The 27,719-nt window shown below is 40.4% G+C and overlaps 1 protein-coding gene across 1 annotated transcript in view; it reads right to left on the bottom strand.

Moving 5' to 3' along the window:
* Positions 1-27,719, bottom strand: part of LVRN (laeverin) — an 88,908-nt gene that overhangs the window by 44,529 nt on the left and 16,660 nt on the right. Inside the window, exons 2-4 of the mRNA XM_007451218.1 lie at positions 16,325-16,467; positions 14,930-15,069; positions 4,170-4,296 (exon numbers count right to left, since the gene is read on the bottom strand). Coding sequence (XP_007451280.1) covers positions 4,170-4,296; positions 14,930-15,069; positions 16,325-16,467 — 410 coding nt within the window. The remainder of the gene's footprint in view (positions 1-4,169; positions 4,297-14,929; positions 15,070-16,324; positions 16,468-27,719) is intronic.

The following is a 27,719-nucleotide window of genomic DNA, read 5'->3' as shown; positions in this document are numbered from 1 at the left end:
AGAGTGTTTCATTTTCATTGCTGGATAGTTTCCTGTTGTGTGAATGAACCACACTGTATCTATCCATTCTCCTATCGGTGACCATTTTGGTTGCTTTCAGTTTGGGGCTAGTATGAAAAGTGTGGCTATGAACATTCTTGCACATGTCTTCTGGCACATATATGCCCAAATTCCTCTTGGGGTATATCTAGCAATGGAATTACTGAGTTTTAAGGTATTCTAATGATCAACATTGTAAGATAACAAATAAGTTTCAAAGTTGTAACAATTGATACTCCCTTCAACAACATCACTTTCTATTGGCATTTGTCAGAATGCCTACTCTTTGACAACTGAGTGGTATGAAATGGTGCCTCACTGTGGCCTTGGATATTCATTTCTCAGATTGCTTAATGAGGCTAAGTATCGCTCCATAAGTTTATTAGTCATATCTATTTCCTTTTCTGTAAAACATCTATTCATATATCTTTTACTTGTTTTTTTATATTGTATTTTTCTTATTTATTTGTAGGTGTTCTTTATATATTTGGGCTACTCCCATTACCAGTTATCAATCCTTTTTCTTTTAAGAGTTTTTTTTTGCCCAGTACGTTATCTCATACTTAGCAATTTGTTGCTTTTGTTTTTAACATGTAGAAGCTATCTCCCTAACTGAGCTACTTGAACAGAGCCTCAGCCATCTACTTCTTCTGCATTCACAGAGCACCTAGGAAAGTAATAGGTGATTCTCATTTACTCAGTAGCTTCTAATTGATTATGGTCATTATTTCATTGCTTTATGATTTATATCATACTTGAGTTTTACTACTACAAAAATACAGATCATGCTGGGATGTACAATACATATCATTAGCCTGATATAGTTACAAGTTAAGAGTAAAATAAAAACTTAAAAGGGAAGTTGCCATTTTAAAAGTTTGCAAATCTCAAATGCCCATATTTATTCCTAAAAGCATCATGATGCCACTTTTTCTTTCAAAACTTACAACAACCCAAACAGCCAACTCTATCATCTCTGTAATATTTTGATATTTCAGTCCACTTCTGACTTTAAACAGAGTGAATTAAAATGATAACAACACCAGAAAAAAAAAATGTTGTTCTAAAGACGAAAACTCTAATTTGAAAAGATACATGCATCCCAATGTTCATAGCAGCACTATTCACAATAGTCAAGACATGGATACAACCTAAATATCCATCAACAGATGAATGTGTGTGTGTGTGTGTGTGTGTGTGTGTGTGTATATACATATATATATATAAAATGAAATATTACTCATCCATAAAAACATGAAATAATGCCATTTGCAGCAATATGATGGACCTAGAGATTGTCATACTAAGCGAAGTAAGTCCGACAGAGAAAGACAACTGTCATATATGTGGAATCTAAAATATTGATACAAATGAACTTATTTACAAAACAGAAATAGACTCACAGACAGAAAACAAACTTATGGTTACCAAAGGGGTAAGGGGGAAAGGGGTAAATTAGGAATTTGGGGTAAACAGATACACACTGCTATACATAAAATAGATATAGAACAAGGACCTACTGTATAGCACAGGGAACTATATTCAATATCTTATAATAACCTATAATGGAAAAGAATCTGAAAAAGAATAGATATGTATCTAACTGAATCACTTTGCTGTACACCTGAAACATTGTAAATCAACTATACTTAAATAAAAAAAGCAGAAAGAAAGAAAAAAATGTTATTCTATGTAATAGATATATACACATGGTTTAGATTCTGAGGCTTAGAATTCAACTGAGCAAGCCTCAAGAAGGTAAGCTAAAAGAACACCATGGAAGAAATAAATAAAAAGGCTTTTCACCTGACTCACTGAGAGTAAAGGGTAAGGAGTATGTGGGAAATGCTGATAGGGAAGGTTTGGCTTTCTTGCTTTTTTTGTGTGTTTGTTCTTGTTTTTAAATGACTCAACCAAAAGTTAAAGTAATTAGGAGACATTAGTTTATCTTTCTCTTAAAGATCCAGTAATAGAGAAACTCCTTATTCTATTTATTTTTTATTTTTGCGGTACACGGGCCTCTCACTTTGTAGCCTCTCCCACTGCGGAGCACAGGCTCTGGACACACAGGCTCAGCGGCCATGGCTCAAAGGCCCAGCCGCTCCGCGGCATGTGGGATCTTCCCGGACTGGGGCACGAACCCGTGTCCCCTGCATTGGCAGGCGGACTCTCAATCACTGTGCCACCAGCAAAGCCCGAAACTCCTTATTTTAATCATCTATCAAAATGCGGTTTTGACTAAGTACCACCTGCATGTGTGCTCATAGAGCAACATTGGCTGAGATGCTATGAAAGATACAAAAAAAGTGCCAATATAAGCCTGACTTCCAAGAGTTGGTAATCTAGCCACAATTTACATGGAATTACTGAACTCATTGCATGTATTTATTCCTCCGCCCAAAAAAAAAAAAAAGTTTACTGTTTACCACTCTGAGAGAAGCACTGTCATAGGCTCTGAGAGTACTTAAAAAAGGACAGTCCAGATCCTGACCCACAACTTGCCCTCGACCTACTGGGGGAGATGATCAGGATCTATTAGGTCAAGAGCTTGAATGCAGGGGTGCACAGGATGCTGTGGAAGCATGAGAGATGGAGTCAGGGAAAACTTCCTGGAGGAGGGGGCACTGAGTTGAGAAATATAAGAATCAACCTGTTGGGTAAAAGGATGTGCAAACTGCATGTGCAAGAGCCTGAAGGAGAGGAGAGGAAGATGAAAGTGTAGGAGAGGATAGAGATGGTGTTAGAGTATCCCTCCTACTCTGAGAAACTGTGAAAAGCCCCAAGAGGTTGGCAAAAGATGCACTGTTACAAAGACAGGGTGTGGAATTTGGACTTTATCTTCAAATGGGAAGCCACAGAGAGGTTTTAGAGGATAGTAACATGATCAGATTTTGCTTTGGAAAAATCCCTCTGGCCTCAGTGTGGAAGATGGATTGGAGGAGACAAGAGCGAAAGTGGTGAAACTAAGTGAGAGCCGTTGTGGTCAAGCTGTTGGTGATGTAAACTAGGGAGAATGAGGGGGATGGGAAGAAGTGGATGGATGTGGAGATAATAAGGAGGTGACTAATTGGATGGAGGAGATGCTTTGACAGAACAGGATATCAAGAATAACTCTGGACTTCTCCTTATCTAAATAAAGACAAATGGAAATTTGCTTGCCTAGACAAGGGTTATCTTGAGATCTTCCAGCCACAGAAATGCCAGAACTTGGTCTCCATGCCCAGATTCCTGCCGCCTCCAACTTTCTAAATGACGGGTATCACCTCTGGGATCCGTGAGGGGGCCAAGGTTAGTCCCCATTCCTTCACTCCGCATACCTCCTCAGCCAGAAGGCTTGAGCTGCAGAGCCCTTGGCTTCCCAGTGTTCAAGAGGCTTGAGCTCCCCAATTTTTACTCCCCACTTTCCTTCTACTATATGCCAGTAAAGGCCAAACATACTTTTCCCCAAGACTTCAACTAACTAACCTGTCAGAGGAACAAAACACACTTACATGATACCCTTAATTTTGATAGGAAAAACATGGAACAACTTTCTGAGCTGAGTGGCTCACATAATTTTAAGGACATTCCATACAGATCTATGAGAAATAAAATGTTTACATACCTCTTCGAGGATCATATTATGTTCACACATGATCCCAATTTTATACAACAAAAATTCACAGATGGGACCCCCAGGTCCTAATCCAATGACTCACAGCTAGAGAATATTTTTTGAAAAACCAACAAAACCTTACTAAAGTGAACTGGAGTAACTCACACAAGTGGCTAAAAGGATGCAGAACACTGCATTGCACACTCACGTTATGAGAGGAAAGGACAGAATGCAAGAGAGAAGACAGGGTCTGGAGGATGTAAGTTGCCAGTGAGTATCCAGGAGGGATCTAAAGCCAGGTAGCTCTCCGAGCACTTACTGGTCACATGGAACGATGCAGAGAAAGAACAGACAGGCCCCTGTGTGTTTAGGAAGGTGTAGGACATAATGATGGGAAGCTAGCAGGGCTAACTCCGAAACAGCAAAAATAGCAAAGTGCCAATGGGTCCTTGGAGGCCCATTTAGGTACCTTTTGATCTCAACCCAGGGCCCCCACAATAGGAAATCAAATACATTGTAAGGGAAAATGCCTCACCTGTTTTTGGAAGAGGGTAACTAATATTAAATAAATCCTCCAGAAAAGAGAAGATGGGACCTGTGATGTTCAAAGCAAAGTCTGCATTTCCAGCTGCAATGGCTTCTTTCCGGGCCCAGATGCGTATCTAAACAGAAACAATTAAGCAGTGATTAGGAAAAGCAGTAGTGATTTTTGGAAAGTGGCAGCCTGCTTGCTCCAGTTCCCTGATGCTCTGAAGCCAAAGGCTTACCTTTTCAGAGGAAGCTGCATAATAAAACGTTTGAATGTGTCCACATGATGAGAAAAGCCCAGAAGGCTATTCACTAAGTTGAGAACAGTGGTTCCACAGAAAGTGTGTTATTTCACTCTTTTGCAATAACATGTAAAATTTTGTAGTTCAAAAATAATCCTGGGAGAGACGAGGGGAAGATGGCGGAAGAGTAAGACGCGGAGGTCACCTTCCTCCCCACTGATACACCAGAAATACATCTACACGTGGAACAACTCCTACAGAACACCTACTGAATGCTGGCTGAAGACCTCAGACCTCCCAAAAGGCAAGAAACTCCCCACGTACCTGGGTAGGGCAAAAGAAAAAAGAATAAACAGAGACAAAAGGATAGGGACGGGACCTGCACCAGTGGGAGGGAGCTGTGAAGTAGGAAAGGTTTCCACACACTAGGAATCCCCTTCCTGGGTGGAGGCTGCGGGTGGCGGAGGTGGAGCCGCGTAGGAAAGCACAGCAACAGGGATGCGGAGGGCAAAGCAGAGAGATTCCTGCACAGAGGATCGGGGCTGACCGGCACGCACCAGCCCGAGAGGCTTGTCTGCTCACCCGCCAGGGCGGGTGAGGCTGGGAGCTGAGGATCGGGCTTCCGTCGGAGCGCAGGGAGAGGACTGGGGCTAGCGGTGTGAACACAGCCTGCAGGGGGTTAGTGCACCACAGCTAGACGAGAGGGAGTCCGGGGAAAAGTCTGGACCTGCCTAAGAGGCAAAAGACTTTTTCTTCCCTCTTTGTTTCCTGGTGCGTGAGGAGAGGGGATTAAGAGCGCTGCTTAAAGGAACTCCAGAGATTGGCGCGAGGCTAAAAGCGCGGACCCCAGAGACGGGCATGAGAGGCTAAGGCTGCTGCTGCTGCCGCAAAGAAGCCCGTGTGTGAGCACAGGTCACTGTCCACACCCCGCTTCCGGGGAGCCTGTGCAGCCCGCCACTGCCAGGGTCCCGGCATCCAGGGAAAACTTCCCCGGTAGAACGCACGGCGGGCCTCAGGCTGGTGCAACGTCATGCCAGCCTCTGCCGCGGCAGGCTCGCCCCGCACTCCGTGCCCCTCCCTCCCCACGGCCTGAGTGACCCAGAGCCCCTGAAGCAGCTGCTCCTTTAACCCCGTCCTGTCTGATCGAAGAACAGACGCCCTCCGGCGACCTACATGCAGAGGAGGGGCCAAATCCAAAGCTGAGCCTGTGGGAGCTGTGAGAACAAAGAAGAGAAAGGGAAATCTCTCCCAGCAGCCTCAGAAACAGCGGATTAAAGCTCCACAATCAACTTGATGTACCCTGCATCTGTGGAATACATGAATACACAACGAACCATCCCAGATTGAGGAGGTGGACTTTGAGAGCAAGATTTATGATTTTTCCCCCTTTTCCTCTTTTTGTGAGTGTGAATGCTTCTGTGTGAGATTTTGTCTGTATAGCTTTGCTTCCACCATTTGTCCTAGGGTTCTATCTGTCCGTTTTTTAAAAAATTATTTTTTCTTAATAATAATAATAATTATTATTATTTTTGCTGTAGGCGGGCCTCTCACTGTTGTGGTCTCTCCCGTTGCAGAGCACAGGCTCTGGACGTGCAGGCTCAGCAGCCATGGCTCACGGGCCCAGCCGCTGCGCGGCATGTGGGATTTCCCGGACCGGGGCACAAACCCACATCCCCTGCATCAGCAGGCGGACTCCTATCCACTGCGCCACCAGGGAAGCCCCTTATTTTTTATTTTAATAAATTTATTATATTTTATCTTACTTTATTTTATTTTACTTTATCTTCTTTCTTTCTTTCTTTTTTTCCTTCCTTCCCTCCCTCCTTCCTTCCTCCCTCCCTCCCTCCCTTCTTTCTTTCTTTCTTTGTTTCTACTTCTACTAATTCTCTCTTTCTACTTTTTCTCCCTTTTATTCTGAGCCGTGTGGATGAAAGGCTCTTGGTGCTGCAGCCAGGAGTCACTGCTGTGCCTATGAGGTGGGAGAGCCAACTTCAGGACACTGGTCCACAAGACACCTCCCAGCTCCACGAAATATCAAACGGTGAAAATCTCCCAGAGATCTCCATCTCAACACCAGCACCCAGCTTCACTCAACGACCAGCAAGCTACAGTGCTGGACACCCTATGCCAAACAACTAGCAAGACAGGAACACAACCCCACCCATGAGCAGAAAGGCTGCCTAAAATCATAATAAGTCCACAGACACCCCAAAACACACCACCAGACGTGGACCTGCCCACCAGAAAGACAAGATTCAGCCTCATCCAGCAGAACACAGGCACTAGTCCCTTCCACCAGGAAGCCTACACAACCCACTGAACCAACCTTAGCCACTGGGGACAGACACCACAAACAATGGGAACTATGAACCTGCAGCCTGCAAAAAGGAGACCCCAAACACAGTAAGATAAGCCAAATAAGAAGACAGAAAAACACACAGCAGATGAAGGAGCAAGATAAAAACCCACCAGACCTAACAAATGAAGAGGAAATAGGCAGTCTACCTGAAAAAGAATTCAGAATAATGATAGTAAAGATGATCCAAAATCTTGGAAATAGAATAGACAAAATGCAAGAAACATTTAACAAGGACCTAGAAGAACTAAAGATGAAACAAACAAAGATGAACAACACAATAAATGAAATGAAAAATACTCTAGATGGGATCAATAGCAGAATAACTGAGGCAGAAGAACGGATAAGTGACCTGGAAGATAAAATAGTGGAAATAACTACTGCAGAGCAGAATAAAGAAAAAAGAATGAAAAGAACTGAGGACAGTCTCAGAGACCTCTGGGACAACATTAAACGCACCAACATTCGAATTATAGGGGTTCCAGAAGAAGAAGAGAAAAAGAAAGGGACTGAGAAAATATTTGAAGAGATTATAGTTGAAAACTTCCCTAATATGGGAAAGGAAATAGTTAATCAAGTCCAGGAAGCACAGAGAGTCCCATACAGGATAAATTCAAGGAGAAATACGCCAAGACACATATTAATCAAACTGTCAAAAACTAAATACAAAGAAAGCATATTAAAAGCAGCAAGGGAAAAACAACAAATAACACACAAGGGAATCCCCATAAGGTTAACAGCTGATCTCTCAGCAGAAACTCTACAAGCCAGAAGGGAGTGGCAGGACATACTGAAAGTGATGAAGGAGAAAAACCTGCAACCAAGATTACTCTACCCAGCAAGGATCTCATTCAGATTTGATGGAGAAATTAAAACCTTTACAGACAAGCAAAAGCTGAGAGAGTTCAGCACCACCAAACCAGCTTTACAACAAATGCTAAAGGAACTTCTCTAGACAAAAACACAAGAGAAGGAAAAGTCCTATAATAACGAACCCAAAACAATTTAGAAAATGGGAATAGGAACATACATATCGATAATTACCTTAAATGTAAATGGACTAAATGCTCCCACCAAAAGACACAGATTGGCTGAATGGATACAAAAACAAGACCCATATATATGCTGTCTACAAGAGACCCACTTCAGACCTAGAGACACATACAGACTGAAAGTAAGGGGATGGAAAAAGATATTCCATGCAAATGGAAACCAAAAGAAAGCTGGAGTAGCAATTCTCATATCAGACAAAATAGACTTTAAAATAAGGACTATCAGAAGAGACAAAGAAGGACACTACATAATGATTAAGGGATCGATCCAAGAAGAAGATATAACAATTGTAAATATTTATGCACCCAACATAGGAGCACCTCAATACATAAGGCAAAAACTAGCAGCCATAAAAGGGGAAATCGACAGTAACACATTCATAGTAGGGGACTTCAACACCCCACTTTCACCAATGGACAGATCATCCAAAATGAAAATAAATAAGGAAACACAAGCTTTAAATGATACATTAAACAGGATGGACTTAATTGATATTTATAGGACACTCCATCCAAAAACAACAGAATACACATTTTTCTCAAGTGCTCATGGAACATTCTCCAGGATAGATCATATCTTGGGTCACAAATCAAGCCTTGGTAAATTTAAGAAAATTGAAATTGTATCAAGTATCTTTTCCGACCACAACGCCATGAGACTAGATATCAATTATAGGAAAAGAGCTGTAAAAAATACAAACACATGGAGGCTAAACAATACACTACTTAATAACGAAGTGATCACTGAAGAAATCAAAGAGGAAATTAAAAAATACCTAGAAACAAATGACAATGGAGATACAACGACCCAAAACCTATGGGATGCAGCAAAAGCAGTTCTAAGAGGGAAGTTTATAGCAATACAAGCCCACCTTAAGAAGCAGGAAACATCTCGAATAAACAACCTAACCTTGCACCTCAAGCAATTAGAGAAAGAAGAACAAAAAAACCCCAGAGTTAGCAGAAGGAAAGAAATCATAAAAATCAGATCAGAAATAAATGAAAAAGAAATGAAGGAAACAATAGCAAAGATCAATAAAACTAAAAGCTGGTTCTTTGAGAAGATAAACAAAATAGATAAACCATTAGCCAGACTCATCAAGAAAAAAAGGGAGAAGACTCAAATCAATAGAATCAGAAATGAAAAAGGAGAAGTAACAACTGACACTGCAGAAATACAAAAAATCATGAGGGATTACTACAAGCAACTCTATGCCAATAAAATGGACAATCTGGAAGAAATGGACAAATTCTTAGAAATGCACAAACTGCCAAGACTGAATCAGGAAGAAATAGAAAATATGAACAGACCAATCACAAACACTGAAATTGAAACTGTGATTAAAAATCTTCCAACAAACAAAAGCCCAGGACCAGATGGCTTCACAGGCGAATTCTATCAAACATTTAGAGAAGAGCTAACACCTATCCTTCTCAAACTCTTCCAAAATATAGCAGAGGGAGGAACACTCCCAAACTCATTCTACGAGGCCACCATCACCTTGATACCAAAACCAGACAAGGATGTCACAAAGAAAGAAAACTACAGGCCAATATCACTGATGAACATAGATGCAAAAATCCTCAACAAAATACTAGCAAACAGAATCCAACAGCACATTAAAAGGATCATACACCATGATCAAGTGGGGTTTATTCCAGGAATGCAAGGATTCTTCAATATACGCAAATCTATCAATGTGATTAACCATATTAACAAATTGAAGGAGAAAAACCATATGATCATCTCAATAGATGCAGAGAAAGCTTTTGACAAAATTCAACACCCATTTATGATAAAAACCCTGCAGAAAGTAGGTGTAGAGGGAACTTTCCTCAATATAATAAAGGCCGTATATGACAAGCCCACAGCCAACATCATCCTCAATGGCGAAAAACTGAAAGCATTTCCACTAAGGTCAGGAACAAGACAAGGTTGCCCACTCTCACCACTCTTATTCAACATAGTTTTGGAAGTTTTAGCCACAGCAATCAGAGAAGAAAAGGAAATAAAAGGAATCCAAATCGGAAAAGAAGAAGTAAAGCTGTCACTGTTTGCAGATGACATGATACTATACATAGAGAATCCTAAAGATGCTACCAGAAAACTACTAGAGCTAATCAATGAATTCGGTAAAGTAGCATGATACAAAATTAATGCACAGAAATCTCTGGCATTCCTATACACTAATGATGAAAAATCTGAAAGTGATATAAAGAAAACACTCCCATTTACCATTGCAACAAAAAATAAAATATCTAGGAATAAACCTACCTAAGGAGATAAAAGACCTGTATCCAGAAAATTATAAGACACTGATGAAAGAAATTAAAGATGTTACAAATAGATGCAGAGATATACCATGTTCTTGGATTGGAAGAATCGACATTGTGAAAATGACTCTACTACCCAAAGCAATCTACAGATTCAACGCAATCCCTATCAATTTACCACTGGCATTTTTCACAGAACTAGAACAAAAATTTCACAATTTGTATGGAAACACAAAAGACCCTGAAAAGCCAAAGCAATCTTGAGAACAAAAAACGGAGCTGGCGGAATCAAGGCTGCCTGACTTCAGACTATACTACAAAGCTACAGTAATCAAGACAGTATGGTACTGGCACAAAAACAGAAAGATAGATCAATGGAATAGGATAGAAAGCCCAGAGATAAACCCATGCACATATGGTCACCTTATCTTTGATAAAGGTGGCAGGAATATACAGTGGAGAAAGGACAGCCTCTTCAATAAGTGGTGCTGGGAAAATTGGACAGGTACATGTAAAAGTATGAGATTAGATCACTCCCTAACACCATACACAAAAATAAGCTCAAAATGGATTAAAGACCTAAATGTAAGGCCAGAAACTATCAAACTCTTAGAGGAAAACATAGGCAGAACACTCTATGACATAAATCACAGCAAGATCCTTCTTGACCCATCTCCTAGAGTAATGGAGATAAAAACAAAAATAAACAAATGGGACCTAATGAAACTTCAAAGCTTTTGCACAGCAAAGGAAACCATAAACAAGACCAAAAGACAGCCCTCAGAATGGGAGAAAATATTTGCAAATGAATCAACTGACAAAGGATTAATCTCTAAAATTTACAGGCAGCTCATGCAGCTCAATAACAAAAAAATAAACAACCCAATCCAAAAATGGGCAGAAGACCTAAATAGACATTTCTCCAAAGAAGATATACAGATCCCCAACAAACACATGAAAGAATGCCCAACATCATTAATCATTAGAGAAATGCAAATCAAAACTACAATGAGATATCATGTCACACCGGTCAGAATGGCCATCATCAAAAAATCTAGAAACAATAAATGCTGGAGGGTGTGGAGAAAAGGGAACCCTCTTGCACTGTTGGTGGGAATGTGAATTCGTACAGCCACTGTGGAGAACAGTATGGAGGTTCCTTAAAAAACTACAAATAGAACTACCATATGACCCAGCAATCCCACTACTGGGCATATACCCTGAGAAACCATAATTCAAAAAGAGTCATGTACCAAAATGTTCATTGCAGCTCTATTTACAATAGCCTGGAGATGGAAACAACCTAAGTGTCCATCATTGGATGAATGGATAAAGAAGATGTGGCACATATATACAATGGAATATTACTCAGTCATAAAAAGAAACGAAATTGAGCTATTTGTAATGAGGTGGATAGACCTAGAGTCTGTCATACAGAGTGAAGTAAGTCAGAAAGAGAAAGACAAATACTGTATGCTAACACATATATATGGAATTTAAGAAAAAAAAAATGTTATGAAGAACCTAGGGGTAAGACAGGAATAAAGACACAGACCTACTAGAGAATGGACTTGAGGATATGGGTAGGGGGAATGGTAAGCTGTGACAAAGCGAGGGAGTAGCATGCACGTATATACACTACCAAACGTAAGGTAGATAGCTAGTGGGAAGCAGCCGCATAGCACGGGGAGATCAGCTCGGTGCTTTGTGACCGCCTGGAGGGGTGGGATAGGGAGGGTGGGAGGAAGGGAGACACAAGAGGGAAGAGTTATGGGAACATATGTATATGTATAACTGATTCACTTTGTTATAAAGCTGAAACTAACACACCGTTGTAAAGCAATTATACTCCAATAACGATGTAAAAAAATAATAATAATAATCCTGGGAATGGTATCTTCCCCCACAGAAAATGTCGATTCTATGCTGGAGTAAAAGGGTCCCTTGGATCCTTGCTTCCCTTTTCAGGACATATTTCCAACGATTCAAACCAGAATTGGGCAGTTAATAGGGGTTAAACAGTATAGAACATATTAAGCAAATTTGAATCATGCAAATTTAAAATGGTTTGTTAAAGAAAACATTAATAGTCCCATCTTATTTTCCAAATTTGCAATAGGTTAATTTCCTTAATTTTAAAAAGTGCATCAAAATTCTTATGACTTTATAGTTGTTGAAGCAAGTGAATTATATTCTCTGTTTATGACACTTCCTCGTTAGTACCAGAAAAGAAATCCCTGCCGTGTTTTGTTATTTTAACACAACCATGCTGCCGTTTGGGTTTTTGAACTTGTTTGTGTGACTTTGGTGACTAATATGATGTTGTTTTAACATTCATTGGTATTTTATTATGAAGTCATATTATCCCCAATGCCACCTGAGCACTTTTAAATAGAGTTGCTAGTGTTAGCTAAAAAACACATATGAAACTTATAACCCTAGAATGAAAGTTAGCGAGGAGGGAATTAGATAATTATACTGATGTGAATACAATTAATTCGAGAAAGAGCTCTCTGCAAAACATTAAAGAAAATGCAAAGAAAACGAAAAGCAACACAACAATATCTTCAGATTGCTGCCCTCCACGACCACGTTTATCTGACTTGGCTTTTACTTCTGCTGGAGAATTTGTCTTGAATCAAGTGACTTTTGAATTACCTGAGGGCTTCAGGAACGCTCCCCTTTCACAAAATGCAACCACCTGTTTTGGAAGCCTCCTGCCTGGAGCCCCTCCTTCCTTGCAGCCTTCCTTCCTCCCCGCCAGGCCCCATTATCCTGGGAAAGAGGGGCCCAGGACTCCGCTCTGCCCCTAACGCTACCGCTACCCGTACCTGCCCCTTCGCAAGCTCTCACCTCCATGGCAAGGCCAGGAAGACATCTAAACCAGAGCCCACGCTACTGAGTGGAAATAACAGTCACCCTTCCCCATGTTCAGGATAATGTGTGCAAATTAACTGTAGTCTTGGGAGGAAAAAAGGCAGTTAACAACTAATGTTTGCAGGTAAATTTCCAGGTTACAAAGCTCCTCCCGTAAACAACCACTCTTTAAGCCAAAGGGAGGTAAATAATGATTCTGAGCTGTGGGGGAAGAGGCAGGGCAGCTAGGATCACAAACAGGTGCAGAACATTTCAGGAACGCAGCCATAAGGTTCCTTCAAAGTCACACCTAGCCCACCAGTGTGTCCTTGTGGCCCTCAGACACAGCAGACCTCAACATCTAAGAGCAGAATATCTTTACACATGCCCACGTGTGATAAATTCTACTCAAAATATGTTATTTCCAACCTTAGTTATGCGTGTCTTATGTTTATCCTCATGCCACGCATGAACCACATTTTCAACTTCACTAAATTTTTATCTCTTACTTAATGAGTCATCTTTGTAGAGTCTGGATGCTATTCCAAGAGTACAGTCTGGTTCCCTGTAGAGTATATGATGGACTCCTTCGCTTCCCAGAGCTGAGCCAGAGCCAAGCGCAACATTCCACTGATAAATTCATCCCAAATTTCAAGTTTCTGGCTAAGACCATGACTTTCTTAGGCATGTTCAATTTCCTCTTTGCTTTCTGTGGCAGCTGGCTTTCTTTCCAGGGTGATCTTTCATGAAGAAACAGGTATGATCCTTTATAAGAATTATTCACTGTGCAGCAGCATTGAGAGCAACAAGCCATTGGAGATGAGGATGCTGACAGTCACCTTGGGTCACTCGTGAGCTCCAGGCCCACTCCTTCATGCCAGGTACAAACCATAGGTTTCTACATCATGCCTGAGTAGATTTATCAATATATGCCATGAACATCTGACTTGGCTCATGTTATATCTGTGAATATGAAGCATCTACCAATGATTGTTCAATAAGGGAAATCAGGCTGGATCCAACAGCTGAGGAAAATGAGTTGTTTGCATCTAACACGGTATTATTAATTCATCCTTAGGAGGAGGGGCTTTGAATGATTCTCCCCCTGGTGACAGACTTGGCTCATCCACAGCTTCCTTGCCTCCACAAGTCAATGGCACAAGCCTGGAAGTTCATGGGCCCAGGAGAGAGCCTCCGCCTGCTGTAGGGCCTGACTCTCCTCAGCCCTGTGAATTCGATCTGACTAGAAAGAACTGGGCCTAAGGCACTGGCCCTACTTACCTTCACACTCTAGCGTAGGGAGTGAACCAGTCTATAAAGTACTGCTACAATAACCTTGATATTTCTCTAAAGGATTATTATGTAAAGAGAGTATAATTTGGTGAAAACCTGGGTGTTTCAGGACAGAGCACCTATTTACACAACTCTAGGGAAGTGTTCATGCCCCGGAGGTGAGGAACCCAGAGGACCTGCTCCTTGATAGGGATGATGCTTAACCTGCCTGCAGCATTTCAGCCAGAGCAGCTGTCCCAGCTGGTGTCAGTTTGGGTTGTTTGGTGTTTGTGTCATAGTGGCTGCTAGATATTTTGGGCAGCACCCTGGCTTCAAGGCTGCAGTAGCATGTAGGCGAAGTCAACAACAGGTAAACCTGAGCTTCCAGATGCTAGTGTGCCTGCTTTCCCTGTTCTCTCCTGTACTCTGAAAGGCAGCGAAAGCCCAGGAAGTGGGGGGGCTCAGAACCTGCCTCAAGTGGGCTTAATGAGCAGCCTTTCCATAGAAACCCATCTGCAGAACCGCAGTGGGAACCGTTGCATCCCATGCTGCAACTCCGCGCTGAGAGTGGTAACAGGGCTTGGGGGAGATCAGGGGGAGAACCAGGAGGGGACGGTGGGGTGGGGTCTGTAGGCATAGCCCCTGATGCAGGAGTGCCTGAGCAGTCTGCGGCCAGTACAAATGTCCCCTTACCTGGAGGGTCTCCGTCACTCACCTCCTTGCCCCTTTCAGTCCTGCTGACATGCTCGTAGTCACAGATGGCAAAGGCCGCTAGATAAGTGGGCATGTGGGGCGTGGTGTGAAAGGTAGTAACAGTCCACTTGCTTCCATTCACATCTTCTTTTTCAGACTGACCTAGAGAAATTGATTTTAGTCCAAATCACTGTAAATAAGCAATAACAAGCACAATTATCTACCTTTGAAATAATTTGTCAAGTCGACTGTTCACTCAGCTAGTTCTTCCCAACTTCTCCCCAGAGTGCAGCAGTTTGGATTTGTCTACCCCCAAGCTATCAAAAACATATTAGGAAGGCCTAAGGACAGTATCTCGGTCCTGAATTAGCACCTTGAATGACATGGTCTGGATGGAGGGCAAATCTATGGGCACTGTAAACTAGGCCCATGAGCTACCTCCTTTCTTTCCCTTCCACGACTGTTTCCTAGTCCAGCCCATCTCTTTCAGCACTTAATCTAGAGTTTCCCAGGCCCATAGGAGGTCAACAAGTTTCCCAGGCCCATAGTAGGTCAACAATTCTGCCATTCTCAGGTTTCGGGCAGGTCTTCAGTGGAGTCACACTGCAGGTTTTAAACCTGAAATCACAAACTCAAACACCTGTGAGGGCCGGGTACTTGATGTGAACGGGCTGGTGTACACTAACGGAGTGGTGGGGACCACGGCAGGCGGGGCCATGGGCTTGGTCTGAAGGAGGTAGCCCCTTCTCAGCAGCAACTATCACTGGCACATTGGAAGTGCAGGGCCAGTGTTGTTAGATGTTTTGAGCTTCAAAAAAAAAATAAGAATTTTTATTTTTATGAGGAATCTCTGAATTAAAAGAAATTGGATGCCAATTCAAAAGAAAAAACTACTGTGAGCCAAAAACAAAACAAAAAAACAAAAAACTAAACCAAACCAAACCCACATCTATGTACCAGATTCAGACCAAGTTTACTAGCTTGTTATCACTAATGATCAATAGTTGAAGCCCAAATTAATGGGCAGACAGGCTGCCAATGTATGAGAACAGTGTAGTGTCCTCAGCTCCTAATACAAAAAGAGTCAGGATTTACCATCAGCAAGATGCGGGTGCTGATGCATATCCCATGTGACTGCCCTCCCTGGTTATAATATACTACAATCATAACACACTCTCAACACATTGACTAGAAAATCTACTGATATAAAATCTATTACAGAGTTAAATATATATACACATATGTAATTCATATAAAAACATATAAATACAAATATATAAATATATAATTAAACATATAATTATATAATATATAACATTATGTATACATATGTATATGTGTATGTATATATATATATACATACACATATACATATATGTACATGTATACATATACAACAATAGGAAACATTACTTACCTAGCTTTGGCATGTTGGAAAGGGCCACATAACTCGGATGATGAATAACTGTAATATTAAACGTTGCCTTCAGAGCTGGCTCATCAAAACAAGGGAAAACATTCCTGGCAAATGTTGGTTCCATCTGAGATGCTAAGAGGGCCCTGAAATACATTTTTGGGAAAAATTTATTTTTATTTCAAACCAGAGGAAGCAAAAAAATATATATATTGAGGGATTATGGCTTATAATTATCTTCAGGAAGGAGCTGTAATGTTCTCCCCTCATCTTCCTCACTGCCCTCCCCATAATACAAACACACTCCAGTCCTCACTGTCCCTGAGAATTCCTGTAAGACCTAAAATACAAAAGAACTCTTTAATTTTCAACTGCAAAATAACATTTACTTCATCACATCATATGCCTTTAAAACCGTTTACAAACAAAATAGGAACAAATATAACAAACATGCAATGCCAGGCTTTTGAGAACCAAGGATTTTTTAAAACTAGGATTACTTCTTTGGGGATGGGCTATTGCTTTCATCCTCCATCAAAGTGCAAGTCAAAAGAAGAATGTATGTTTTTTAATCTTTTTCTCACATGTTCCTCTTTTTCCTGGTTGAAAACTTCAAAAAGTTTTATTTTGCATATCCTTGGGGCTAAACAATATGGATACATCCCAACTGAACAAAACAATTTTCATTTACATATGGATGGATTTATCGAATCCCTACTGCTCCTTCCTCCGTCTCCAAGGAAAAATACAAAAGGTGACACGATCCCACAATGCACTGGTGATGTATAGGGAAAAGCTTAGGGACAAGAGTACCCTGAGCAAACAAGATTTCCAGGTTCATCCTCTGTAAACACTGCCTGAGTCTGACAAGAGCATGGGTCCTATCAAACAACTTTCTCCTCCAAAGAAACCTGCAGTCTCATTATCCCATTTTCCAAGACTCTGTGACCTGGGAGCTGCTTTTAGATGACAATTGTGGATGATAAATTCCTTTTTTGCTCCGAAGGTGCTGAGACTTAATGCATTCACCCCAGCTCAGGCCCAGTCCTTAGATAAATAAAAGGAGAATTCAACACAGATATCTTGAGAGCACTGTCTATCCATTATTCACCTCTGTAAATCCCTTCTCCACCATGATAAGGGCCCTGCTCACATAAAACTTCACACAGCTTTAGGAAGAGCACACACAACAGGAGCCATGTTCAAAAGCTTTTCACAGTCAGCTAGTTTGATGTGCTCATAACCTCACTGTGACAAAATCGTAATTTTCAGCAAGCCTATTTTGCTTTATTTGCTTTTCCCTACTTTATTCTACTCTTGCTTTCTTGGCTGAAAGGGGGCTTGTGGGCTCTGACAAGCAGCCACTTTGGCTGCAAGACTCTGCTCCATCTACCGCTGGCTGAGCAACCTTGAACTAGTCACGTAGTCTTGCTGAGCCTGTTTCCCCATCTAGAAAAAAACGACACTAGCTATGTTTCATCACTGGATGAGCTTTTATATTATTAGTAACTACATTTAGCAATAAATGACCTGTGAATTCGCCTATATTCCTTCCAATCTCACAGATTATTCTTGATATAGATGAACTGCAGAAGAATTCAAGGAAGAATAAGTTACAGAGTAAGGGTGGAGGGTTGGAAATTACAAATGCATTTAAAAAGGTTCCATCACTTTGCTGTACAGCAGAAATTAAACACAACATTGTAAAAAAAAAAAAAAATGTTTCCAGAGATCACAGGTGGCCACAAGCTGAATATGAGCCACATTTGTCTCCCCAATTAATTTTAAACTATGAGAAATTAGGGGTTATGTATTTTTTCTTCTGAATCATTTAAAATACTTGGCTAAAATATGGGTTCATGGCAAATAAGTATTTTCTCAGCCGTGGAGGCACTATAAAGTAAAGGAAGCTTGATGTTAGTATATACAGAAGAACATGAAGTATTTTGCAGAGTTTGCACCTTAGCATTTGTTTGTTTTGTAGTATTGGTTGGTATCTTTTAAAGGGATGGGATGAAGTACAGAAGATTCAAGCAATTGACAATACAGTAAAAAGAAAGATGAGCAGGGAATTCAGCAACCTGAGTAGTTGCTCAGGATCTGCAGTGTAAACATAGTGGTGTAACTTTGGGAAAGTTGCTTAAACTCTTTGGACATCCGTTTCTATAAAATGCAGGATGGGACTAGATGATCTCTAAGTCCACTTAGAGCTCTAAAACTGATTCCAACAGAGATAAAGACTCCAACAGGATGGAGAAAAGAGCCCTTGAGGTGGCCATGACTGAGTCATCTAGGATGAAGAGAAATAGTCCCCTTGGGAGTTTTCATACCTGGCCTTCAGCAGATCTGTGAGCCTCCTGAAATTGCAGGGACACTTTGTACAAATGGTGATCTGTTAGCATGAAAAGTGCAATGTAAAGTGAAAAAGTGCATTCAGTTATATAATACATACTTATATATTTGGAAAGCCAACACATGCCTATTGTTTTTGTAATGGAAACTATAGAAAGTACAGCTTGATGACATCTCTGCTGCCATACTCCCCAAAGCATGTGAATCTCAAGGAGGTGGCAAGATGGGGAGGAGGGAGAAAATCAGCCTCTTCAAGGAGGTGGGAAACTTTCATGCTCACCAAAGGTGCAGGTTTAAAAAGGCAAGGAGATACCAGCTTAGGGAGTTACTGCTTTAACAAATGAAGCATCAAGCAAGTCCTTCCAATTCCATGATTAAGGTCTCCAGAGAAGTGAAATAAAAGAAACACTTGGATTTTACTCAACTATTTCCCTCCCTCGTGTTATACAAGCAAACAAAAAGGGAAAAATCCCTACAACACACAGCCTTTCTGGCTCTCAATCTTAACTCCAAAGGTCAGGGCCAGCCGGCAGCACACATAATCTGGTTATGCCACATCTGGACCCAAGGCTGATATTTATTTCCCTTCTCTCTCTGCTTTGGACTCAAGCAACCCTGTAAGGATATCCTTCCTCCCTTCAAACCTCACAGAAACATGTCATTATGGGGCCTATGAAGTCTGGGTTTAGAAGCGGTCAGCTGGTGAGGGAGTTAATTTGGGAGAATTTGTCTCCTAGTGGCTCACTATTGCAAAGCCACTTTCCTGCCCTCTTGTACAGCCAGAGAATGGTGAGCTCACCACTTTCTTGTGCTGGAAAAGGTCTTAGCAGGCAAGACACGTGATGCCCTTGGGGATCCATCTACTACCACATAAAAAATATTCATTCAGTACAGTATTTCATTCCAAATTATTTTATGAACTCCATACGCCTACAGCTCTAGTTAAGAAGTGCTAAATAACATAGCTGGTCAAGGATTAAATAAGACTCTTTAGAGAGTTGTCTCCCCTGATTTTTTTTAACACAGTAACAACACTCAGATATCAAAATGTTTAGTAAAGACAGATGTTACACCACTGGATTGGCCCGTGAATCATGTTTGTTTATTACTTGTGTAATACGATCTTAAAACTGAGTTTCCACCAGACGACAAAACATAATAGATGTAAAATTCCAAACAAAGGTGCCAAACCATGTTATGAAGATTTTGAAAGTAAATGGCCTCAAGAACCTTCAAGCCACTCTTGGGTTTCTCAGTTACATCGAGGACATAGAAGAAGGGTCAGAGAACGTAGATAAAAGAGATCAAAGGAGAGATACCTTGGTGGGGAGGGACATTATGTTGCCATGTCCTCCTGCACTCAGGGAGTTGGGAGGAGGTGCAACCCTCTAAACCTGAGATGGGGAGAAAATCCCTCAGAGAGCAGTGGAAGTGTTTCCTAAGGCTGAGAGACTTAGAGACTGGTACCCAATTCACTCCTGAGAAAGCTGAAATTGACACTGGCTGGATTCGAACTCCTATCAGGTGGGAATCTATACTGACTGTTTTGGAGCCAGAACCAGGAGAGTGCTGCTGCCTTGGGACCCACATCAGTCCCAGGCAAGGGATGTATGAATGTTCCTTGGAAAAGCCACGGGCCCTGAGACAGAATCTTAGATTCTGTCCGATAGAGCCACCTGGAGGAGCTTGGAGATGCACTACTGTGTGTCTAGGGGCCGAGGAAGGAGTCACAAGTGACAATCAGAACAGAGAAATAAGAGAAGCATCCTTCAGGGACAAGAGAATTGTAGGAGAAAGAGAAACAGTGAGAAAGCTCTGAGGAGTCCAAGAAAATGATATCTCAAGGGAAAAAGGCATCTGCTAGACCAGAGTGAGACCAAGTGATGAGAGTACTGCTTCAAATAAGAGCTGCCCTGTGTGTTGCCTCTCCCTGTCTCCACTAGTCCCACTGGATCTGGTAGGGTTTAAATAACAGCTCAAGATGGAAGGGGAGGACTAGAAATAGGAGGCAGAGAGATGGAAGGACCACCACCCTCTATGTCACTGCAGGCTTCTATCCTGAAGTCAGCCCAAGCTCAGAGAAGTGAGGTTGGAGAGAGAAAAAGGGAGATTTAACAGCAACTTAAGTTCAAAGTTTTGAGTATCACCCAGGACTGGATTTCCTAAGTTTTTTGCATCTGGATAATGTTTGTAACTTAGTGACCATAGATCATCTATTACCTAAGAATTAGCAGGAAATTATGGGTTGCTAGAGTATACATGCAGGAGCAAGAGCTATTATCCCAGAGACTAAATTGTAAAAGGACAGTGGGAGAAAAATGATTGCATTTTTACTGAATTATAAGATGTGGTATTTCAATATGCTAGTAACACTTATTTTCAAAAGATACAGGATCTAAACCTCTGATGAGCAAACCATCTCCCAGAGAAAACTGCTCAGCCACATAAAATGTGTGGGTTCAACAGCTCTATAAGGTAAGGAACTGACCTCTTTTCTCTGTGACACCAGGAATATCATGTGCTTGGCACTTGAGTTCACTGACCTTGTTTTGAGACTTCTAAATTCTTTCCTAATATTACTCAAATTTCTCTCTTGTGTGTCATACCCTGAAGACTGTGCCAGATTTCCTGCATAAACAGCAACTGGAAGGGAGTCTTTTTAAATTCACTGTTCACTCTTTAGACACCTGCACAAAATGACTGACCTTGATCATGCTGTTTTCACCTTAATTTGTCCCAAATAAAGATCTTAATTTTCTTCAGGCGTTTGACACTAACAAGCCACTCCCACCTCTTTATTTTTCTATTTTCATTTCTCTAAATACTACCGTATTTTTTCTTATCTTTTAAAAAGGAAATGGGGTGATCAGAAATGCAAGTACTCCTAAAGGATACTAAACAAGAATAGGATTCATATATTTGCTCTCTATTTTTTTTCTTAAATTTCGGTTGGTTTTTATTTTATTTTAATTAAATTTTGTTTTTACATGGCAGGTTCTTATTACTTATCTGTTTTATACATGTTAGTGTATATATGTCAATCCCAATCTCCCAATTCATCCCACCACCACCACCAACCCCCCCCCCACTTTCCCCCCTTGGTGTCCATACGTTTGTTCTCTACATCTGTGTCTCTATTTCTGCCTTGCAAACTGGTTCATCTGTATCATTTTTCTAGATTCCACATATATGCATTAATATACGATATTTGTTTTTCTCTTTCTGACTTACTTCACTCTGTATGACAGTCTCTAGGTCCATCCACGTCTCTGCAAATGACCCAATTTTGCTCCTTTTTATGGCTGAGTAATATTCCATTGTATACATGTACCACATCTTCTTTATCCCTTCATCTGTCGATGGGCATTTAGGTTGCTTCCATGACCTGGCTATTGTAAATTGTGCTGCAATGAACATTGGGGTGCATGTGTCTTTTTGAATTATGGTTTTCTCTGGGTATATGCCCAATAGTGGGATTGCTGGATCATATGGTAATTCTATTTTTAGCTTTTTAAGGAATGTCCATACTGTTCTCCATAGTGGCTATATCAATTTACATTCCCACCAACAGTGAAAGAGGGTTCCCTTTTCTCCATACCCTCTCCAGCATTTGTTGTTTGTAAATATTCTGATGATGCCCATTCTAACCGGTGTGAGGTGACACCTCATTGTAGTTTTCATTTGCATTTCTCTAATAATTAGTGATGTTGAGCAGCTTTTCATGTGCCTCTTGGCCATCTGTATGTCTTCTTTGGAGAAATGTCTGTTTAGGTCTTCTGCCCATTTTTGGATTGGGTTGTTTGTTTTTTTAATATTGATGTGCATGAGGTGCTTGTACATTTTGGAGACTAATCCTTTGTCAGTTGCTTCATTTGCAAATATTCTCCCCCATTCTGAGGGTTATCTTTTCATCTTGTTTATGGTTTCCTTTGCTGTGCAAAAGCTTTGAAGTTTCATTAGGTCCCATTTGTTTATTTTCGTTTTTATTTCCATCACTCTAGGAGGTGGGTCAAAAAAGATCTTACTGTGATTTATGTCAAAGAGTGTTCTGCCTATGTTTTGCTCTAAGAGTTTTATAGTGTCCGGGCTTATATTTAGGTCTTTAATCCATTTTGAGTTTATTTTTGTGTATGGTGTTAGGAAGTGTTCTAATTTCATTCTTTTACATGTGGCTGTCCAGTTTTCCCAGCACCACTTGTTGAAGAGACTGTCTTTTCTCCATTGTATATCCTTGCCTCCTTTGTCATAGACTAGTTGACCACAGGTGCGTGGGTTTATCTCTGGGCTTTCTATCCTATTCCATTGATTTATATTTCTGTTTTGGTGCCAGTACCATATTGTCTTGATGACTGTAGCTTTGTAGTATAGTCTGAAGTCAGGGAGTCTGATTTCTCCAGCTCCATTTTTTTCCCCTCAAGATTTCTTTTGCTATTCGGGGCCTTTTCTGTCTCCATACAAATTTTAAGATTTTTTGTTCTAGTTCTGCAAAAAATGCCATTGGTAATTTGATAGGGATTGCATTGAATCTGTAGATTGCTTTGGGTAGTATAGGCATTTTCACAATATTGATTCTTCCAATTCAAGAACATGGTACATCTCTCCATCTGTTTGTATCGTCATTGATTTCTTTCATCAGTGTCTTATAGTTTTCTGAGTACAGGTCTTTTACCTCCTTAGGTAGGTTTATTCCTAGGTATTTTACTCTTTTTGTTGCAATGGTGAATGGGATTGTTTCCTTAAATTCTCTTTTGGATCCTTCACTGTTAGTGTATAGGAATGCAAGAGATTTCTGTGCATTAATTCTGTATCCTGTAACTTTACCAAATTCATTGATAAGTTCTAGTAGTTTTCTGGTGGCATCTTTAGGATTTTCTCTATATAGTATCATGTCATGAGCAAAGAGTGCCAGTTTCACTTCCTCTTTTCCAATTTGGATTCCTTTTATTTCTTTTTCTTCTCTGATTGCTGTGGCTAGGACTTCCATAACTATGTGGAATAAGAGTGGCTAGAGTGGATATCCTTGCCTTGTTCCTGATCTTAGTGGAAATGCTTTCAGTTTTTCACCATTGAGAATGATGTTTGCAGTAGGTTTGTCATATATGGCCTTTATTATGTTGAGGTAGGTTCCCTCTATGCCCACTTTCTGAAGAGTTTTTACCATAAATGGGTGTTGAATTTTTTCAAAAGATTTTTCTGCATCTATTGAGATGATCATATGGTTTTTATTCTTCAATTTGTTAATACGGTGTATCACATTGATTGATTTGTGTATATTGAAGAATCCTTGCTTCCCTAGTATAAATCCCACTTGATCATGGTGTATGATCCTTTTAATGTGTTGTTGGATTCTGTTTGCTAGTATTTTCTTGAGGATTTTTGCATCTATATTCATCAGTGATATTGGTCTGTAATTTTCTTTTTTTGTAATATCTTTGTCTGGTTTTGGTATCAGGGATGGTGGCCTCATAGAATGTGTTTGGGAGTGTTCCTTCCTCCAAAATTTTTTGGAAGAGCTTGAGAAGGATGGGTGTTAGCTCTTCTCTAAATGTTTGATAGAATTCACCTGTGAAGCCATCTGGTCCTGGGCTTTTGTTTGTTGTAAGATTTTTTTTTTTTTTTTTTTTTTTTTGCGGTATGTGGGCCTCTCACTGTTGTGGCCTCTCCCATTGTGGAGCACAGGCTCCGGACGAGCAGGCCCAGCGGCCATGGCTCACGGGCCCAGCCGCTCCACGGCATGTGGGATCCTCCCAGACCGGGGCACGAACCCGTATCCCCTGCATCGGCAGGCGTACTCCCAACCACTGCGCCACCAGGGAAGCCCTGTTGTAAGATTTTTAATCACAGTTTCAATTTCATTACTTGTGATTCGTCTGTTCATATTTTCTTTTTCTTCCTGGTTCAGTCTTGGAAGGTTATACCTTTCTAAGAATTTGTCCATTTCTTCCAGGTCGTCCATTTTAATGGCATAGAGTTTCTTGTAGTACTCTCTTTTGGTGCTTTGTATTTCTGCAGTGTCCGTTGTAACTTTTCCTTTTTCATTTCTAATTCTATTGATTTGAGTCCTCTCCCTCTTTTTCTTGATGAGTCTGGCTAATGGTTTATCAATTTTTTTTATCTTCTGAAAGAACAAGCATTTAGTTTTATTGATCTTTGCTATTGTTTTGTTTCTATTTCATTTATTTCTTCTCTGATCTTTATGATTTCTTTCCTTCTACTAACTTTGGGTTTTGTTTGTTCTTCTTTCTCTAGTTCGTTTAGTTGTAAGGTTAGATTTTTTTTATTTGAGATTTTTCTTGTTTCTTGAGGTAGGATTGTATTGCTATAAACTTCCCTCTTAGAACTGCTTTTGCTGCATCCCATAGGTTTTGGGTTATTGTGTTTTCATTATCATTTGTCTCTAGGTATTTTTTGATTTCTCCTTTGATTTCTCCAATGATCTCTTGGTTATTTGGTAACATATTGTTTAGCCTCCACATGTCTGTGTTTTTTACATTTTATCCCTGTAATTGATTTCTAATCTCATAGCCTTGTGGTCTGAAAAGATGCTTGATATGATTTCAATTTTCTTAAATTTACCAAGGCTTGATTTGTGACCAAAGATATGATCTATCCTGGAGAATGTTTTGTGTGCACTTGAGAAGAAAATGTAATCTGCTCTTTTCGGATGGAATGTCCTACAAATGTCAATTAAATCCATGTGGTCTATTGTGTCCTTTAAAGCTCGTGTTTCCTTATTTATTTTCTGTCTGGATGATCTGTCCATTGGTGTAAGTGAGGTGTTAAATTTCCCCACTATTATTGTGTTACTGTCAATTTCCTCTTTTACAGCTGTTAGCATTTGCCTTATGTATTAAGATGCTCTTATGTTGGGTGCATATATATTTATAATTGTTATATCTTCTTCTTGGCTTGACCCCTTGATCATTATGTAGTGTTCTTCTCTGTCTCTTGTAATAGTCTTTACTTTAAAGTCTATTTTATCTGATATGAGAATTGCTACTCCAGCTTTCTTCTAATTTCTATTTGCATGGAATATCTTTTTCTATCTCCTCACTTTCAGTCTCTATGTGTCCCTAGGTCTGAAGTGGCTCTTTTGTAGACAGCATATATGTGGGTCTTGTTTTTGTATCCATTCAGCCAGTCTACATCTTTTGGTTGGAGCATTTAATCCATTCACATTTAAGGTAATTATTGATACGTATGTTCCTATTACCATTTTCTTAATTGTTTTGGGTTTGTTTTTCTTGGTCCTTTTCTTCTCTTGTGTTTCCCACTTAGAGAAGTTCCTTTAGCATTTCTTGTACAGCTGGTTTGGTGGTGCTGAATTCTCTTAGCTTTTGCTTGTCTGTAAAGCTTTTGATTTCTCCATCAAATCTGAATGAGATCCTTGGTAGGTAGAGTAATCTTGATTGAAGGTTCTTCCTTTTCATCACTTTAAATGTATCATGTCAGTCCCATCTGGCTTGTAAAGTTTTTGCTGAGAAATCAGCTGTTGACCTTATGGGAGTTCCCTTGTATGTTATTTGTCATTATTTTTCCCTTTTGCTTTTAATAATTTTTCTTCGTCTTTAATTTTTGCCAATTTGATTACTATGTGTCGTGGTGTGTTTCTCCTTGGGTTTATCCTGCCTGGGACTCTCTGCCTTTCCTCGACTTGGGTGGCTGTTTCCTTTCCCATGTTAGGGAAGTTTTCAACTATAATCTCTTCAAATATTTTCTTGTGTCTTTTCTCTCTCTCTTCTCCTTCTGGAACCCCTATAATGTGAATGTTGTTATGTTTAATATTGTCCCAGAGGTCTCTTAGGCTGTCTTCATTTCTTTTCATTCCTTTTTCTTTATTCTGTTCCACAGCAGTGAATTCCGCCATTCTGTCTTACAGGTCACTTATCTGTTCTTCTGCCTCAGTTATTCTGCTTTTAATTCCTTCTAGTGCATTTTTCATTTCAGTTATTGTATTGTTCATCTCTGTTTGTTTGTTCTTTAATTCTTTTAGGTGGTTGTTCTTTAATTCTTCTAGGTCTTTGTTAAACATTTCTTGCATCTTCTAGATCTTTGCCTCTATTCTTTTTCCAAGGTCCTGGTTCATCTTCACTATCATTACTCTGAATCCTTTTTCTGGAAGGTTGCTTATATCCACTTCATTTAATTGGTTTTTTGGGGTCTTATCTTTTTTTTTTTTTTTTTGCGGTACACGGGCCTCTCACTGTTGTGGCCTCTCCCATTGCGGAGCACAGGCTCCAGACGCGCAGGCTCAGCGGCCATGGCTCACAGGCCTAGCTGCTCCACGGCATGTGGGATCCTCCCAGACCGGGGCACAAACCCACGTCCCCTGCATCGGCAGGCAGACTCTCAACCACTACGCCACCAGGGAAGTCCCTGTGGTCTTATCTTGTTTCTTCATCTGGCACATAGCCCTCTGCCTTTTCATTTTGTCTATCTTTCTGTGAATGTGGTTTTCTTTCCACATGCTGCAGGATTGTTCTTCTTGCTTCTGTTGTCTGCTCTCTCATACATTCTCTCTTTCATTGAATTTCAAAATTGGAAGAGACCTTGGAGAGCTCCACCATCTTAGTTTACAGATGGGGAAGCTGACACCCAGGAAATTTATGCAACTGATTTGATAACTAGTAAGTGGTAGGGATGGTACCAGAACCAGGGCTCCAGCTCCCAAGCCCAGGGTCTTTTCCATGCACTGCCTGCTTGAAGTATATAATGTCACAAATACTAAAATTAAAGTAAGATATCATGAAGATGACTGAGGATTAACTTCATAATTAATAGCATTACCAAGAGATGATAAGACTTCTATTTCCAGCATAAGGAAGAAGCAAAGGCTAGAATTAGCCTTCTGCTGAAAACAACTAAAAAACCTGATGAAATATATGAAACAACTGATTTCAGACATTGGATAACAGGACGCACGGGACTGTGATTCCCAAGAGAAGAGAAACAAAGAAGTTGAACTCTACATTCACCTTGTCTTTCTATCTGGAAGTGATTTCTAAACTGCAGCACAGGGAAGGAGAACTGAAACAGAGTTCAGTTG

This window comes from Lipotes vexillifer, unplaced genomic scaffold (assembly GCF_000442215.2).
Source record: "Lipotes vexillifer unplaced genomic scaffold, Lipotes_vexillifer_v1.1 scaffold91, whole genome shotgun sequence".
Classification (NCBI taxonomy): domain Eukaryota; kingdom Metazoa; phylum Chordata; class Mammalia; order Artiodactyla; family Lipotidae; genus Lipotes; species Lipotes vexillifer.
The sequence above is the reverse complement of the archived record's forward strand: the minus strand, read 5'-3'. Positions and strand labels throughout refer to the sequence as shown.